At 40.1% G+C, this 13906-nt stretch overlaps 2 protein-coding genes across 2 annotated transcripts in view; one reads left to right on the plus strand and one right to left on the minus strand.

Moving 5' to 3' along the window:
• The window catches only part of rimbp2b (RIMS binding protein 2b), an 83582-nt gene extending 81118 nt beyond the window's left edge, over positions 1-2464 (plus strand). Inside the window, exon 27 of the mRNA XM_029510814.1 lies at positions 558-2464. Coding sequence (XP_029366674.1) covers positions 558-767 — 210 coding nt within the window. The 3' untranslated portion in view covers positions 768-2464. The remainder of the gene's footprint in view (positions 1-557) is intronic.
• Positions 2465-3033: 569 nt separating this feature from the next.
• Positions 3034-13019, minus strand: piwil1 (piwi-like RNA-mediated gene silencing 1). Its single transcript, XM_029510159.1, has 20 exons — positions 12942-13019; positions 12346-12454; positions 8421-8549; positions 8096-8310; positions 7886-8007; positions 7666-7746; positions 7394-7591; positions 7182-7290; positions 6915-7038; positions 6495-6612; positions 5898-6012; positions 5604-5791; positions 5333-5405; positions 5034-5234; positions 4414-4517; positions 4156-4226; positions 3921-4074; positions 3588-3713; positions 3360-3507; positions 3034-3150 (listed from the first exon to the last, which is right to left on the minus strand). Exons 1-20 carry the CDS (start codon positions 13017-13019, stop codon positions 3034-3036), a joined length of 2580 nt encoding a protein of 859 aa, XP_029366019.1.
• Between the last annotated feature and the right edge of the window lie 887 nt (positions 13020-13906).

The following is a 13906-nucleotide window of genomic DNA, read 5'->3' on the forward strand; positions in this document are numbered from 1 at the left end:
AATACTATTAAGCTGATATAAATGTGATCTTTAACCATCTGTCTTCCCAAAGTGCAATTTAAAGGAGCCTTTTAGCTCATGATTACAGAAAAGGAATAGTGACTAGTAGTCTCTCTGTAACTCAGTTGTATCAGTAAATATTTCTATATATATTTAAGAGGAAGGAAAGTGAATGTGATATTAATACGTCCAACTTGTCCTGAAATGCAAATGTATTTGTTAATGTGAGAGGAACTGCCCTGCCTTTGATAGTCATTGTCGGGTAATGACACCTTACATTGATGTGGAAGTTAGTCACTGTCATGTTGTTGTAGCTTATTCATAGCAGCTTCCTGTAGAAGACCCATAGTTTCTATAGGTGTGTATGTGTGCGCGTATGTTCGTGTGTGTGTGTGTGTCTATGCCTGAGTGCACCAGACTACATTCAGGGAGGTAGACTTCAGAGCTATGGTGGCCCTGCTGAGACAGAAAGGACAGAGGAGGGGAGTAGTGACTGAGGTGTGACAGACGGCTGGCTTTTTAACACCCTCAACTGTCCCTTACGGGTCTCCCATTAGGTCCCATTGGAAAAATCGGCTCCGCCCAGAAGAGCAGCCTCTCCCACAGAGCGCCCACACAGCCCCGGCTGTGGCCCCGGCTCTGGCCCTGCCCCCGTGGGGCCCAGCGGTCCCCTCAGGGCCCCTGTGGACATGTGCTCCTCCAAAAAGACAAAGGGACTGCTCTCCAAAGGGAAGAAACTATTGCAGAGACTTGGCGCTGTAAAATAATTCCTTGGCATCCTTTGAGTGTCATCCACCTCCTTGTAGTTTTTAAAAAACGATACCGTGGACAGGGAGCATTTGTGCACTCAGCGAATGCTTTATTCTTGTACATCTGTTGTATACTGGAATATTTGTACTTTGTTAACGGTATCAACTCCATCTTTCCAACACATTATTTTTCGGTCCCCAGACCGATGTAGTGTGAAGTGTGGCTGGGGGTCCTTTGCCCGTTTGCACTGGCCCCGGTGTGCAGACACCGAGCTGCTTCAGGTCAGAGCTCCGCATGCTTAACTTCAGCACATCCCGTCCGATCCCGCGAGAACAGACGAGATGTGACGGCAGCTGGAGCGCGCATCACTACACTGACAACTCAGAATTAACCTGTAGTCTTCTGTAACGGTACCAAGACCCCAAAAACAAACATGGCAAAGCACACTGCTCCTACCACAGGGTCTCCATAGAAACATGGGCCTGAACGGAAATGCCTCGTAGATCCAACCTTCATGTATTTGCCTTATGATCGCACAATGGTTAGTACCTTGTCCACTGGTGTGTGCAGTTCCATGCAAACTCTTCATTTATGTTGTTGCTTTAACAAACGAGCTGTTTGCAGATGTGAATCCTGACTTGTGATGTGCAGGGTATTCTGACTGTGGTGACTTCAGTAGAAACAGAGATTACACATGAAGGTCCAAGACCCCACAATGGCTGTAGTTAAGCCCCAATATTTCATCTTAATGTGATTCTTCAGAAAAGCTGCTCATTTATCAAGGGTGGGGATTCTTACTGCATAAGTGAAGAAATTTGCTCCAGATGACACACATCTGATTTAAAACAATGACTGCTCTACAAATGACACAAATTTAACAAACCACTAAAAGAACAAATACATGTAGTTAATCTGTGCCAGCAAATAATGGTATTTAGTTGTACTGCATTTAACTCAACACTTCATTAGGAAGCTCAAAGTTTGACTCCTTTCACAGTAGTTAAGAGTGAGACACAAAGCTACCTCTACATGCCCCCGACCCCCACAAAAAAATTATTAGATCTCAAATATATTTATTCAAGCCAATCTGTCATTGATGCCTGTTGAGTGTGTCCCAAGTTCTGTTGGTGCAGGATACAAGTACTGTAAAATCAAATATATATATCTCTATCTACACCTTAATGTAGAGTAGTGAATGTATGATGAATTGAAAGCCAATGTATTTTTCAAAGCTGCCCAAAAGGATTGTGCAGATGTCCGTCTTTGTGTGTGAAATTAAACAGTCCACATTTATCTCACCCCATCGTTTTCCATTTCATCCTAATGTATTTTAAAATCTAGCCTATTTTTTCTACACACAAGAGTTTAACTGAAACTGCCAAAAAAGAATGTATGCAAAACATTCTGTAATACTTTCTGTACAATTCTCGGCCACCTGATGTACATCTTTTCCTATTGATGGACCACGTCCTCAGACATTGCTTCTGTTCATTTTGAGTGATTGTTGCTCTTTTTGTACTTTGTCCATTTGTAAATTGTTTTTAAATGTTTATACTTGATTTTCAAACTGCCTTTTTTGTACATTTAACTTTATAATCAGACAGTGCAAGCTTTCCCCATGGTGTCTTGAAGACCATACTGTTTAAAAGTCTGCAATTGTGTGCTAGCTTTATGATAAGAGTTATCAGCCTATATTAATGGTTACAAATTATTGTGTGGGTGTGCATGTGCAATCTTTTCTTAAAAAAAAAGTAAATAAATTTGATATTTTATAATATTTGCATGTCTGATTTAACTTCATTGCATAACAGACAAATATTTATTTGAACTATTTTTTTCAGCAGAATTAACAGTTCTCAAAAACACTTGGTTGGGAGAACAAACAATGTAAAAATAAAACGAGTCTCACTTGTATAATGTACAGGTAAAGAAAGATTGTAGGTCACTCTAGAAAAATAACTAAAGTAAAGAATAAAATAAACACTTAACTGATATTTTTCCCTACTTGAAAACGAATCAACTTATTGTGGTAATGAGGGCACATTGAGACTTTTCAATATTTGCTATATGCTATAAACTGTTACTCATCAATTCGTGTGATTATTTGATGCATTTCCAACGACAGATGATTAGATTTACATTTTAAACAAACCTCTACACACTTTGATGCTACAAATGCAAAACTTATTTAACATTAATTTAAACTTAAGAGAAGTTCTATAACAGAAGTTTTTATCCTTGAGGAAACTTCAGAGTCAAACAAACCATTCTTCTTTTTCAGCCTTACAAGTAGAATAGGAGGTTGTCAAGGTACATGTTGGGCTCCTTGTGGATGCTCTGACCAACGAGGAAAGCCAACTTGTGGGCGTACTGGCAGGGAGCAGGTACTCTGATGATCCCCTAATGACAGACATAAAGCATAAAAAAAAACCCATCTGTTTGACCTTTCCACCATTTCAGGTTATGTTCCATTGACTGATGTTATTTTTCTTTACATCATAAATTATAAATTCAACAACAACTCCACATCTGTAATCTGCTTTATGGACAAACTAGCAGTAAAACCAATCAAGATGCAAACACAGTAAGACCTCTGAAAGCCAGTCTACCTGCCAGTTGTAGTACATGTGGCACAGCTTGTAGGTGAGCCGCTGCATGTGATCAGGCTTCAGTCCACTGGTGTCGTACACAACATTGTAGTGGGACGGGGAGACACTTCCAACCCTGACAGTCTGGTTCACAATGTAGAAATCATACCTGCCAAACAAAAGGTGTTACCGTTCATCACGACTACTGAAAACATGGAAGGTGATAGGATTAACAGCCAACAAACACACCACTCAGGACGGGTGACCTCCGAGTCAACAACGGTGCCTGGGAGCGGGTTGATCACTTTGCCATTCATGTGGGCGAAGAATCTGCAGCTGAGGCGCTTCTTCACCACCACGACACTCAGCCTGGGCCTACAGCAGCAAGAGGACAGGCTACATCAAAACTGCTGCAGAATCATTTGAGCTTTATGCAAGTTCTTCTGGTGTGAAATGCTCAACAGCACTTCAGACGGCGTTGACAACAGTTACTGACGTTACTGATGTCAGCATCAGGTCTTCTCAGTGCCACTCATGAGTGTGACAAAGTTTTCTAGAGAAAGCTTGTTATGAAAAACTTACAAGTAATCGTGGCCCATGGATTTGATGGAGTCTATGATCTGTGAAACCTCGTAGTTCACCACACTGTGCAGCTGACCGTCTCCAACTCCATCTCGGTACACAATGATGCGTGAAGGCAGGCAGTTGTTGAACTTCAGATAGTCTTTCAGTGCACCTGGAAGATAAATGACAAGTTACCCAAACGTCTCCCAAAATTACATTCATTAAGATTGTAAAATTAAGGAAAGCTACTTGCCACTTAGAGCCATCTTCAGTCCATCCATGATTTCCTGACCTTTGTCCTGCAGGACACACTTTGAATACCACCTGAACACACACAAAAATATAAAACAAAAGAAACCAGACTAACCACAATGTACAGCCATGAATGTGGAAAACACAATTTCATTCAGACTGTGGTTCAAGATGAATCTCTCAGTATCAGCACCAGGACTCAACCCCTCTGAACCACGCTGCCCATCTCCAGTATTGACAGTAACATGTTGACACCAACCTGGTCATGCCCTGGTTGAGGCTGGCCACTAGAGCCCCAATGGACCTTCTCCCAGCAGTAATGTCATGGTAGCAGTCAATGCCCACGATCATCAGCTGTTTGAGCTGGACAGGCAGGTGGGACAAGGGACAATGTCAGAGTTAGATCATTTACCCCCAATAGACTTCAGATCTTAAAAGGTATGTGCTTGTCCACAAGCCCCCTACTGCAAACTGAGCCTTTCAATGATGGAAACTAACACATCACCCACTTGCTCAGACAGGCATTTAAAGGGTCCCTTCACTAACTTAAGCATGCCAGGACACCTCATCACTAATATTGTTACAGCTATTAACACGCAAGGGCTGGCAATCTGAGAAATATCTAAATCAGACAAACAAGCAAGAAAATGTCATATTTATCTGGAGCAAGAAGCCTCCAAATCAAGATAAAGTGACGATCACTATGAGCATGAATAGAATTTCTTGCTGAGTTTTGGCTGTCAGTGTATCAGCTATTAGGCAATCAGATTGATCAATGTGCTGATAAACATGACAACCCCAAAAATCCTCTAAATTTTCAAAACCCATTTAGTGCCATTTTAAAATGTGTACTCAATTAGCAATGACTTAAAGGCTTACAGGGATTTCGACACTCCAGAGCTCTCCTCCCATCTTGCAAGCCATTTGCAGTGCAATCTTGGTAGCCACAGTCATGATTGCCTGAGGTCGGCTGATACTCCGGGACAACACACACTGGCTGGGTGTGGGACAGCTCACACAAAGGTACTTCTTGACACTGTCATACTTGTCTTTGCTGCTGCTGGGGAGGACCACCACCACCTAACAAAGCAATTAAAGGTGCCTTTATGAAAGGGACACATCTCTGCTGAAAATACAGACATGCACTTTTACAGTCTATTATACATTAAGTCACTAACCATCTGCGTTTGGGGTCCAACATTTTGTCGCAGGGCTCTGAGGAGATACTCCTGGTTATCCTCGTACTGAATCCTGAATAGAAAAAAGACAGCACAGATGATTTAAGTAGGGACCACAGATTAAACATTTTCAGTAGGGAACAATACAGACTATGGAGATAAGAATTTGTTAAAAAAATAAATGAAAATAGCTTTCAGGTCCACAAACTATTTTGAGGTAACAAAAAAAAAAAAAAGAGGCAACTACAACAGTTGTTTTGCCAGCACTCACATGACAGGTCTCTGCATGCTGATACCAAGTGGCCCTGAGACTCTGCCCAGAGTCTGCAGGAGTGACTGAGTTTCACTGCTGTTACGACGGGTGTAAAAAATGAACCAGTTGTTTAGTGGAGGACAAGAGATCAATGGCACCCCACGCATCTCCTTGGACCAGTCAGCAGAATTTAACTGGTAATGATACTAGGTGACATAAAAAATTATGTTAATTGCTCCATTTAGGTCACAAACATAAATCAATTTCATTCATTTTTAAGAGGTTGTTCATGTAACCAGGATCATATTATACCGAGGTTGATCCTTGGAAAATCATCTCTTGTGGGAGAATCCTGCCAGTCATCTTGAGGAGATGCTTATCAAAGCTGAGCCCCCACTTGTCTAACTCGGCTTGTGCTTCAGGATTCCTATGGAATAATTTTAAGCATATAAATCAAAACCTGGGATTATGGCTGATTTAAACCATAGAAATCTATGGAAATAAGCATACAGAGATAGGTGACATGAAGTCAGCTAGTACCACCAATGGTTGGAAATGACGTAACTCGCTTACCGTATTACAGTCAGTATTCAGTTTGTTCCATTTTACTTTTCCAACGTCAAAATAAACTTTTCATGGCCATTAAATAATAAACTTTTAAGATAAAATTGATTAGAACTATTCAACAGGCTGACATGCTGGTTAAATCTGACATTATTTTCAATATTTTTCAAATTGGACACTAGTATGAAGTAGTTACAGTATATTTTTATTTTTTTTTTTGTTTTAAACTACAGCACCAGTCAATAGGTTGGACATACTGCAGTGGGTAAATGAGTGCATGTGATATTTTATGGCAACATTTACACAAATGAACAAGGTGTACAAAGTGAGATAATCATCACGTACTTCTGTAGGTTTGTGACAAATCTGTGGAGACGTCCCTCTCGCTCCTGCGGGGACAGTCTGGTTTGTTGGCTTAAGTCTTTCATGATTTGGAAATCAGATCGCATCTTCTCAGTTAGTCCTGTCAAAAACATTGATAAAACTAAACTGACAATTTTGACTTCATGGTTTGATCACTTTGAATGGCATATGAAGAGAGATGTGTAGCTTCCAACAACCACAAGGATTTCTGAATTTTGTAGGGATAATTGCACAGCTCAGATCTTTCAGGTGGCAGCTTTGTCATTAGAGAAATTTCATACAACTAGTTTATTTTAAACATGCATCTAATGTCATGCAAATGTAAATGGAATGATCAGTGTTTTAAATATCAACATGTTTAATCTCAATTTCGAGTCAAACACAACAGAATAGTGTGGAAACCTGTGAGGTAGCACAGCTCAGGGATGAGCATGGCAGGGCTAGGAAGTGGAGCTCCAAGAGGACCCCTCTTCACCTGACTGATGAGCAGCACCTGGTTTCCATCGGTGATGTCAAGGCCATATTGCTTGAAAATAAATACATAAATAAATAAAAATGGCAGTGATCTGAGAGACAGGGTTATTAACACCTAGTTCTTCCTGAAAGTGTTGAATGGATCCATTATTCCAGCATTTATCTTTCTTAATCTGAATTTGATATTACACTTACAGTCTTGTAGTAGTTCTTGTAGGAAATATCCGTGTCTCCCCTCTTGAATGTGTTGTTGGGGGTGTGATCCCATGCAATCCCATCAATCCTGTAGGTTTTGTTGTTATACCTAAAAAATTTTAAAGTTAACAGCACGGGTAATAAATTTGAGAATAATAAAAATATAGCACCTTCATTCCAATTCAAATGTAAGTATGAGATGTAGCTCCTACTTGGTGAGGACTATGAGCCCAACAAGCTCCTTGGTGCAGATCTCAGGGAAGCGATGAGGTCCCCACTGCTGTCTGAGGTTGGCCATGAAGTCAAGCACTGTCTCGCTACGGAGCACTCTGTGGCTCACGTCAGTACACAGCATGATCGCCGACTCGTACTGCAAGATGGTGGTGGTATAGCCTGGCCAAATGGTCAGCCTGAGAAAGTATGGAATCACCATTTTTTTCCATTTCTAATTTAAAATGTTATGGATGGGACAAAATGACTTTACCTATGCTGTGGGATGTTGAGTGGATCATGGGGGTCATAGTAGTTGCGTCCGATCTGCTGCAAATTGAGAATTCTCAAAATCCTACAGAAATAAATATAGAAAATAATGTGACTTAGCTACAGATATTGAAGTTTTTATTATTAGATGTCATGATTTACTTCCAGTTAAATATGCAGCAAACCACAAGTACTAATTCTAATTTTTAGATGAGATGGCTTGCCTTCTGAATATGATGTTGTAGAACTGGATGCACACAGGTGAGGTGGGTGGCAGTTCATTTGTCAGCGTAACAGTTATCTTAACTTTCTCCCCATTCCTTGTCTCACTGAAGAGCACAGTCTCCTAACAAAAGATTGTAAATTTTGTATCGCAGTCATGAGTAAAACTTTCATTTTAACACGGTTATTAGTTAAATGATGTAAAGCCTAACCTTGCTGTCCAGTCTTAAAGGCAGAAAGAGCAATGCTCCATCAAAGCTCCGTGCTGAGCCAAGTACTTCTTCATGCTGGAAGAGAAGGGCTGATCTCAGACGACGAGACTCCATTGGTGGATTAAAGTCCACATGGTACTGATACAGAAACCACTGAGGGCGAGACAGGATGCGAAAGAAGTTGGCTGTCAAGTTAATGGGAGTCCCACTTGTTCCTGAGGAAAAATACAAAGAATTACTAGGCATAATCCTAGTTATCCTCTCCATGAACAAAATGTACCTTTGCAAAGTATTTTCTGAATATGCATTGAAAATAATGACAGACCAGACTTTGAGTCCTTGACATGCTCCATAGCCTGCCTAGTGTTAATTCCTGCATCATGAAAATCCCGGCGGCGTCTACCTCGTTCTCCAAGTTTCACTTGCTGAAATCCAGCTGAAATCTGTAGAACAGCTAATAAAAAAATTCAGACCATGAAAAGATTGCACACATTAAAATACAAAAATCTAATCTTAAATGTAAAACAAATGGAGAAATACAAACCACAGGCAAACATTCATTATATTAAACCACCAAAACTAAAATGAAGGTGGGGCACACACCTAACTTAATCTCCAGGCACAGCAGTCCTTCACATGGTTAATTTAGCTTTAGTCTTCAGAAGTGTAATTTCTATGCCAACTTATAATTGCACTGCACAAGACTTTTCTCAATTCACTTGTTTAATTGCATTTTTGTGCCTATTTTCAAAAGAACGGTCTACTCATTTGAAACCCCCCCTTCCAAAAAAATACTTTTTTTAATTTTGGCAGCTGTTTGGCATTTTCATGCAAAGAGACAAATTTTAGTCAGTTTTCACATGAAAATGCACAAGTTTTAGTCATTTTTATCCCCCATAGTTTGTCTAATTTTAGTCAATTACATTTTAGAATAATTTTTAATCAGACAAAACTCATAACATTTTCATACATTTTTAGTCAAAATGTTCTTTCTTTAATTCAGTTTGACTACTACAGACAATGATAATTGGATTTCAGGTGACAGTGTCACATGGTAACATTAAAGTACCTCTACCCCTAAACATTTTCACAGATGCAGTGCAGCTCTGTTTGCTGTTCTGATGAAGATAAGAACAGTAAATTACACACAAATAAAGGTTGTAGCATAGTGGAACATTCAGTCTTTCAAGTAATGAAACAAAACTTTATTCACTATGGCTATATAACATTTAAAACAGAGAAACGAATGATACAATTTTTACAAATTCATGAGATATCACCTGGAAATTGTATGAAACAAATTGTATTAGACAAACATGCATCCTTGCATGCTCCAAAAGTCAAAATCCAAAACTGCTCCTTTTATTTCTGCTTTGGCAGTCTAGAGCTGGAGGCGTGGCTTCCAGGCACTTGTCAGCAATCTAAACCTGGGTTCGACTCTGGTGCCGTAGCAGGTCTTTCTTCTTCTGCCCAGTTTTTCAGTTTTTTCAGCTGCCTGAATCACTGGTGAAACCATTTTAGCAATGTAATCTTTTGCTTATTTGTTCGCTTTCATCATTTTCAATGACCAGTCCAGGTGAGACTGTTAGGTTGAGCAGGCAGCGGCACTGATGAGTGAGAATTTCAAGTCGCTGGGCTCAAGGAAGCAGTTGAAGCGTTGCTTCACGTTTGCCTTCACCTTCACTGCCAGAGAGGCTAGATCCCTGTGGTTTGAACTTTGACAGCTGAACACTTAGGGCGAGTAGGGCAGGCACCACCAGGGACAAAGACATTGTGTCGTTCTGAAGCATCTTGGTTTGTTGAGAAAAACGGAGGAGCAGATCTTTTTGAACACACATCCTTCTGCCACCACAGTACCATCCCATCACATCAACTACCTGAATGAGTGAGCCCTTCACTTCAAAGGGTGAACTGGCCATGCATGTGCTGGACCATCTAATGGGGAAGTCTTTGGCATGGGGAAGCCCCAATGACTTCCTAAATAGTTTGACAAGTCTTCGCACTTTCTCAATGAGCCTCCTCACACAGACCTCTTTGTGGAGAAGATTTACGAGTTGCAAAATGTGTACCAAATAAGGAGTCCTCTCTATGGCACCATACCTTGAAAAAAGAAAAAGTTTTTGGTAAATCAACAAAATAAGGGTATTAAACCAGTTTCAAAGTAATACACTGAAATAAAAATGTATTTACACCAAAAACCTCAAGGCTAAAATGGCATACAATGGCCTGAGCTCAATGGCAGACAATCCAGCCTGTTACTGAAACAGTTTAAAATCATATACCTTTGTTATTCTTCATCGTCAGGTGAATCAGATTCTTTGTCAGTCTACTCCTGTGACTCTTCCTCTAAGCTGCTGGCCACTTTTTGCTTTGGTATGCCCCAGTCTTCAGTGCATCTACCCAAACAACTCTTGATGCAACCTGCAGTGTGTGGGTGGGATATTTGTTCTAGATTTAGAAGTACGTGCTTTGCTTTATTTTCAGTAGTCCAAAAGTAGCACACGCTAAATGATGTCCAGTCCAATTGCTTTGCTACATGACGCACCAAGTCTATCTTTGAATTTCTGTTTATCAGCACAGGAAATTTTGTCAATTAAGTTGTTGATTTTTTTGGGGGTATGGTCAGTCTCTTGTCAATATGCTCCCTCATTAGGATAAATTCTTCATCTTCAATAGTTTGAGCAAGGAGACCGGTGTGTCCAACCCACGACACAATTGCTTTCCCCTATGCAGCTTGTTCTGATGATTCTGGTTTGTATTTCAAGATGAAGGAGTAGCTAGCTGAAACAGTTGTCTGGGACCTCTCTTCGTGTGCACCAAGTCTGTAGGATCTGAGAAAAAAACTAGATGCAGTTACTCTATGTAAGCGTCCTAAAGGTCTACATCTCAATTCACATTAATTAATCATATGCACATCCCTTGTGAGTATCATTTCAATAATATCATCATAAAAATAAAAGTGTATCAAGTGCAGATGCACTGTAATTAAAATGTTTTTCTCCATCAATTGGAAAGAAGTATATTTAGATTTTTTGGTATCCTCATTCCAATTATCGCCCTGAAAGTTGTAAAACAAATACTGTCATTAGAATCACAGAATTGCTGAAACAATTAATTCATTACTGTGCCTACCTGGCTATTGAGCTACATAATCATAGATAAATATCTTCTTAATAACTATTTGACAGGCAGCTTAACAATAATGACATGCAAATGTCATTACAGAAATCTTGTTCTGTTACTGTTACAGACAAGTTACTGAAATTACACAATAAAGCATTCTCCCGTAAGCAAACTAATGGGTGTTACAGCAGCAAAACACTGGACAAATTTAAACACATGGGAAACAGGTCATAAAAGCCTCCATGGATTCTTCCCCAAAATGTTTCACTCAAGCAAGAGAACATTAAATGACAAAGATTAGCCTACTCTTGTCCGAGCAAAAGGTAAACTAGTCCATGGCGAGCTAACATCAAGCCCTGCATGGCTCTCTTTCACAAGGCCCAAGGCTAATTATATCATAGTAGCTAGGTAACCTAGACCAGCCAATCAACCTAAATGCCAGGTTCGATTTCTTGACAGTAAACTGAAAACATTGTGTTAAGAAAATTAGCTTCCACCCAGGGTAAGCTGAAGTGGCTGGCTGCCAAATTTCTTGCAAGTTGACTAGCGAATCTAACATTGGCAAAATGGAAGAAAATTAATGTTCTTAGCTAGTTAGCAAGTTCTTAGCATGGTTAGTTTACTCACCATTGCATTAATGGCAGGGTGGTGCAACTTCAAGTGTCTCTTCAGATTGGTTGTGAATTTCCCACTGATTGTGTAACCACAGAACGAAGCATCTCCATTTCCTTCGACCACAATGCACTGTGTCTTCAGTTCAATTGAACAGTATTTGAAGTGCGCCAATAAACCCGTTCCTTTTCTTTCTTTCTTCTTTCTTTTCCTTGTTGAGATTTGATGGGACTAGCCATCTTGTCAGTGATTATTAGGAGGTGAGTGTGCACGCACACACGTCACATGTATGAGCATTACACCTTAACAAAAGACCAGTCCATGATGCACAGTTGAGAGAAACAGCCTCTTTTTGCACATCCTGTTTTCATCTCAACGAAATTACATACATTTCATCGGTTATACATTATTCATCGGTTTTTATCTCCTCTTAGTCTCGTCTTTATCGGGGGAAAAAGGGATAATTTACGAATAATTTATTGCATTTTTTTGTCATCAAAATGAACACTGAAGACTTTCTTTACCTTCTGCAGACATTCCTGGAACCCCTTTCTGCCTCCCCCGGCCAACCAGCTCCCCCTCTGCAGGAGGGACTGGTGTTGCTGCAGGCTCTCGAGCCTGGCTCTTCAAAAAAGAAAGAAAATACCTCAGTTCAAGTGATAAAAGTTATTCAACTTACTACCTTACTTAAAGTTATTCAACTATCGCCTACTGTATGTCCTTTCCCTGGGATTATTACAGGATGCACAGGAATAAGAACTTTACTTGACAGTGTTAAATAGCACCTTGAGGGTGGTGGTAATATTTTGACTGTACCACTTATGATATGGAATCCATAAGCAACAAGACTATATTTTGAGAAAATGCTTCCAATAAGAATGTTAAAATGGAGATCATTTCATGATTAAGGAGTGTGCATGACGGGATCAGTGAGGTCTGTGCAACACCCTCAATAACAACATGAAACTTGAGCCATTGCATTTAGTGAGCGACAAAAAAAAAAACAAAAAACACTTAAAGTGATTATTAGAACTATACTAAACATCTGTGCACTACATAAGGACCAACAAAACAAGCTGATGGAGGAGCTCCAGTCAGTTTGTGTGCAGACTGATCTCACCGCTCCAGGTAACGAGGTCTCTTGACCACGTGCTCTGCCTCTCGATCTTGCACGTGCCCGACCGGTCATTTTCAGCCTCAGATAGAGAGATCAAATAAGATTCCTGCAACAATGATAATAATAAAAAAAAAAAATGCTAATATCTTTTTGTCATTCATACAAAATTAAAAGCAGCAAGCTAATCATTTAGGAAGAAAACATGATGTTTTTTTATTCAGATAAATTAAAAAAGACCCAGCTAGGTGTAAAGTGCACGTCACAGGCAGAAGCTGAAGCGGTTTCCCTCCTACAGACACGACGGCGCCTGCTAATTAATCAGGAGTTTAGCAGCGGGCGACTACAGGCTGGCTAACAAGGCTAAAGCTAAGCTAAGATAGGCAGCTTTTCCCTCTTCTTCGGGTCGTTTTAGCGTGTTAGCATGTTAGCCAAAGAAAACGGCATCCACAGCCGAATCATAGCTCACAATAATCTGCTGCCTGCGCGTTTTATTTAGTGATGTGAGATAGCGGCAATATTTTAAACCATGACTTCAATCACCAACTGAAAATGGCCTCGGATTGATTTAAACTTGGTAAAGGAAAACATGGTCGTGACTTTGGACTTGTGTCGTACAAAGTTATATAAAGTGTTCCTAACATAACGTGTTGCTCACCTTTACGACGCTTCTTGATGTCGGAGGTTCACAGCAGGTGTGATCTGCACCGACGCTGCTCACCTACTGGCCATCGAGACCGTGTCACTCACAAAATTAATACGCCGTTTTTTTCAGGCACCTTTTTAACTAAACGTTTTCTTGCGGTCTATATTTCATTAGTGCATATCACGGGCGAAGAAAGATTCAATCTAACAAATACGTTGTCGAAAAGCCTCAGGAAATAATTAATCAAATAAATCCGGGAACTACTTTTGTAAGCGCCGTGATCCGTTTAACGTATGTGTTTGTGAGCAGTGCGATC

The sequence above is a fragment of the Echeneis naucrates genome, chromosome 9 (assembly GCF_900963305.1).
Source record: "Echeneis naucrates chromosome 9, fEcheNa1.1, whole genome shotgun sequence".
In the NCBI taxonomy this organism is placed as follows: Eukaryota; Metazoa; Chordata; class Actinopteri; order Carangiformes; family Echeneidae; genus Echeneis; species Echeneis naucrates.

What these genes read in the sequence shown, in the direction of transcription:
- piwil1 (XM_029510159.1), bottom strand. Translation starts at nt 13,019, where the DNA reads ATGACCGGTCGGGCACGTGCAAGATCGAGAGGCAGAGCACGTGGTCAA. An exon ending in GGGCTCATAGTCCTCACCAA is followed by an intron (nt 7,291 to 7,393) that starts GTAGGAGCTACA and finishes AAAATTTTTTAG; the next exon opens with GTATAACAACAAAACCTACA. An exon ending in TCCATGGGCCACGATTACTT is followed by an intron (nt 3,714 to 3,920) that starts GTAAGTTTTTCA and finishes TTGCTGCTGTAG; the next exon opens with GCCCAGGCTGAGTGTCGTGG.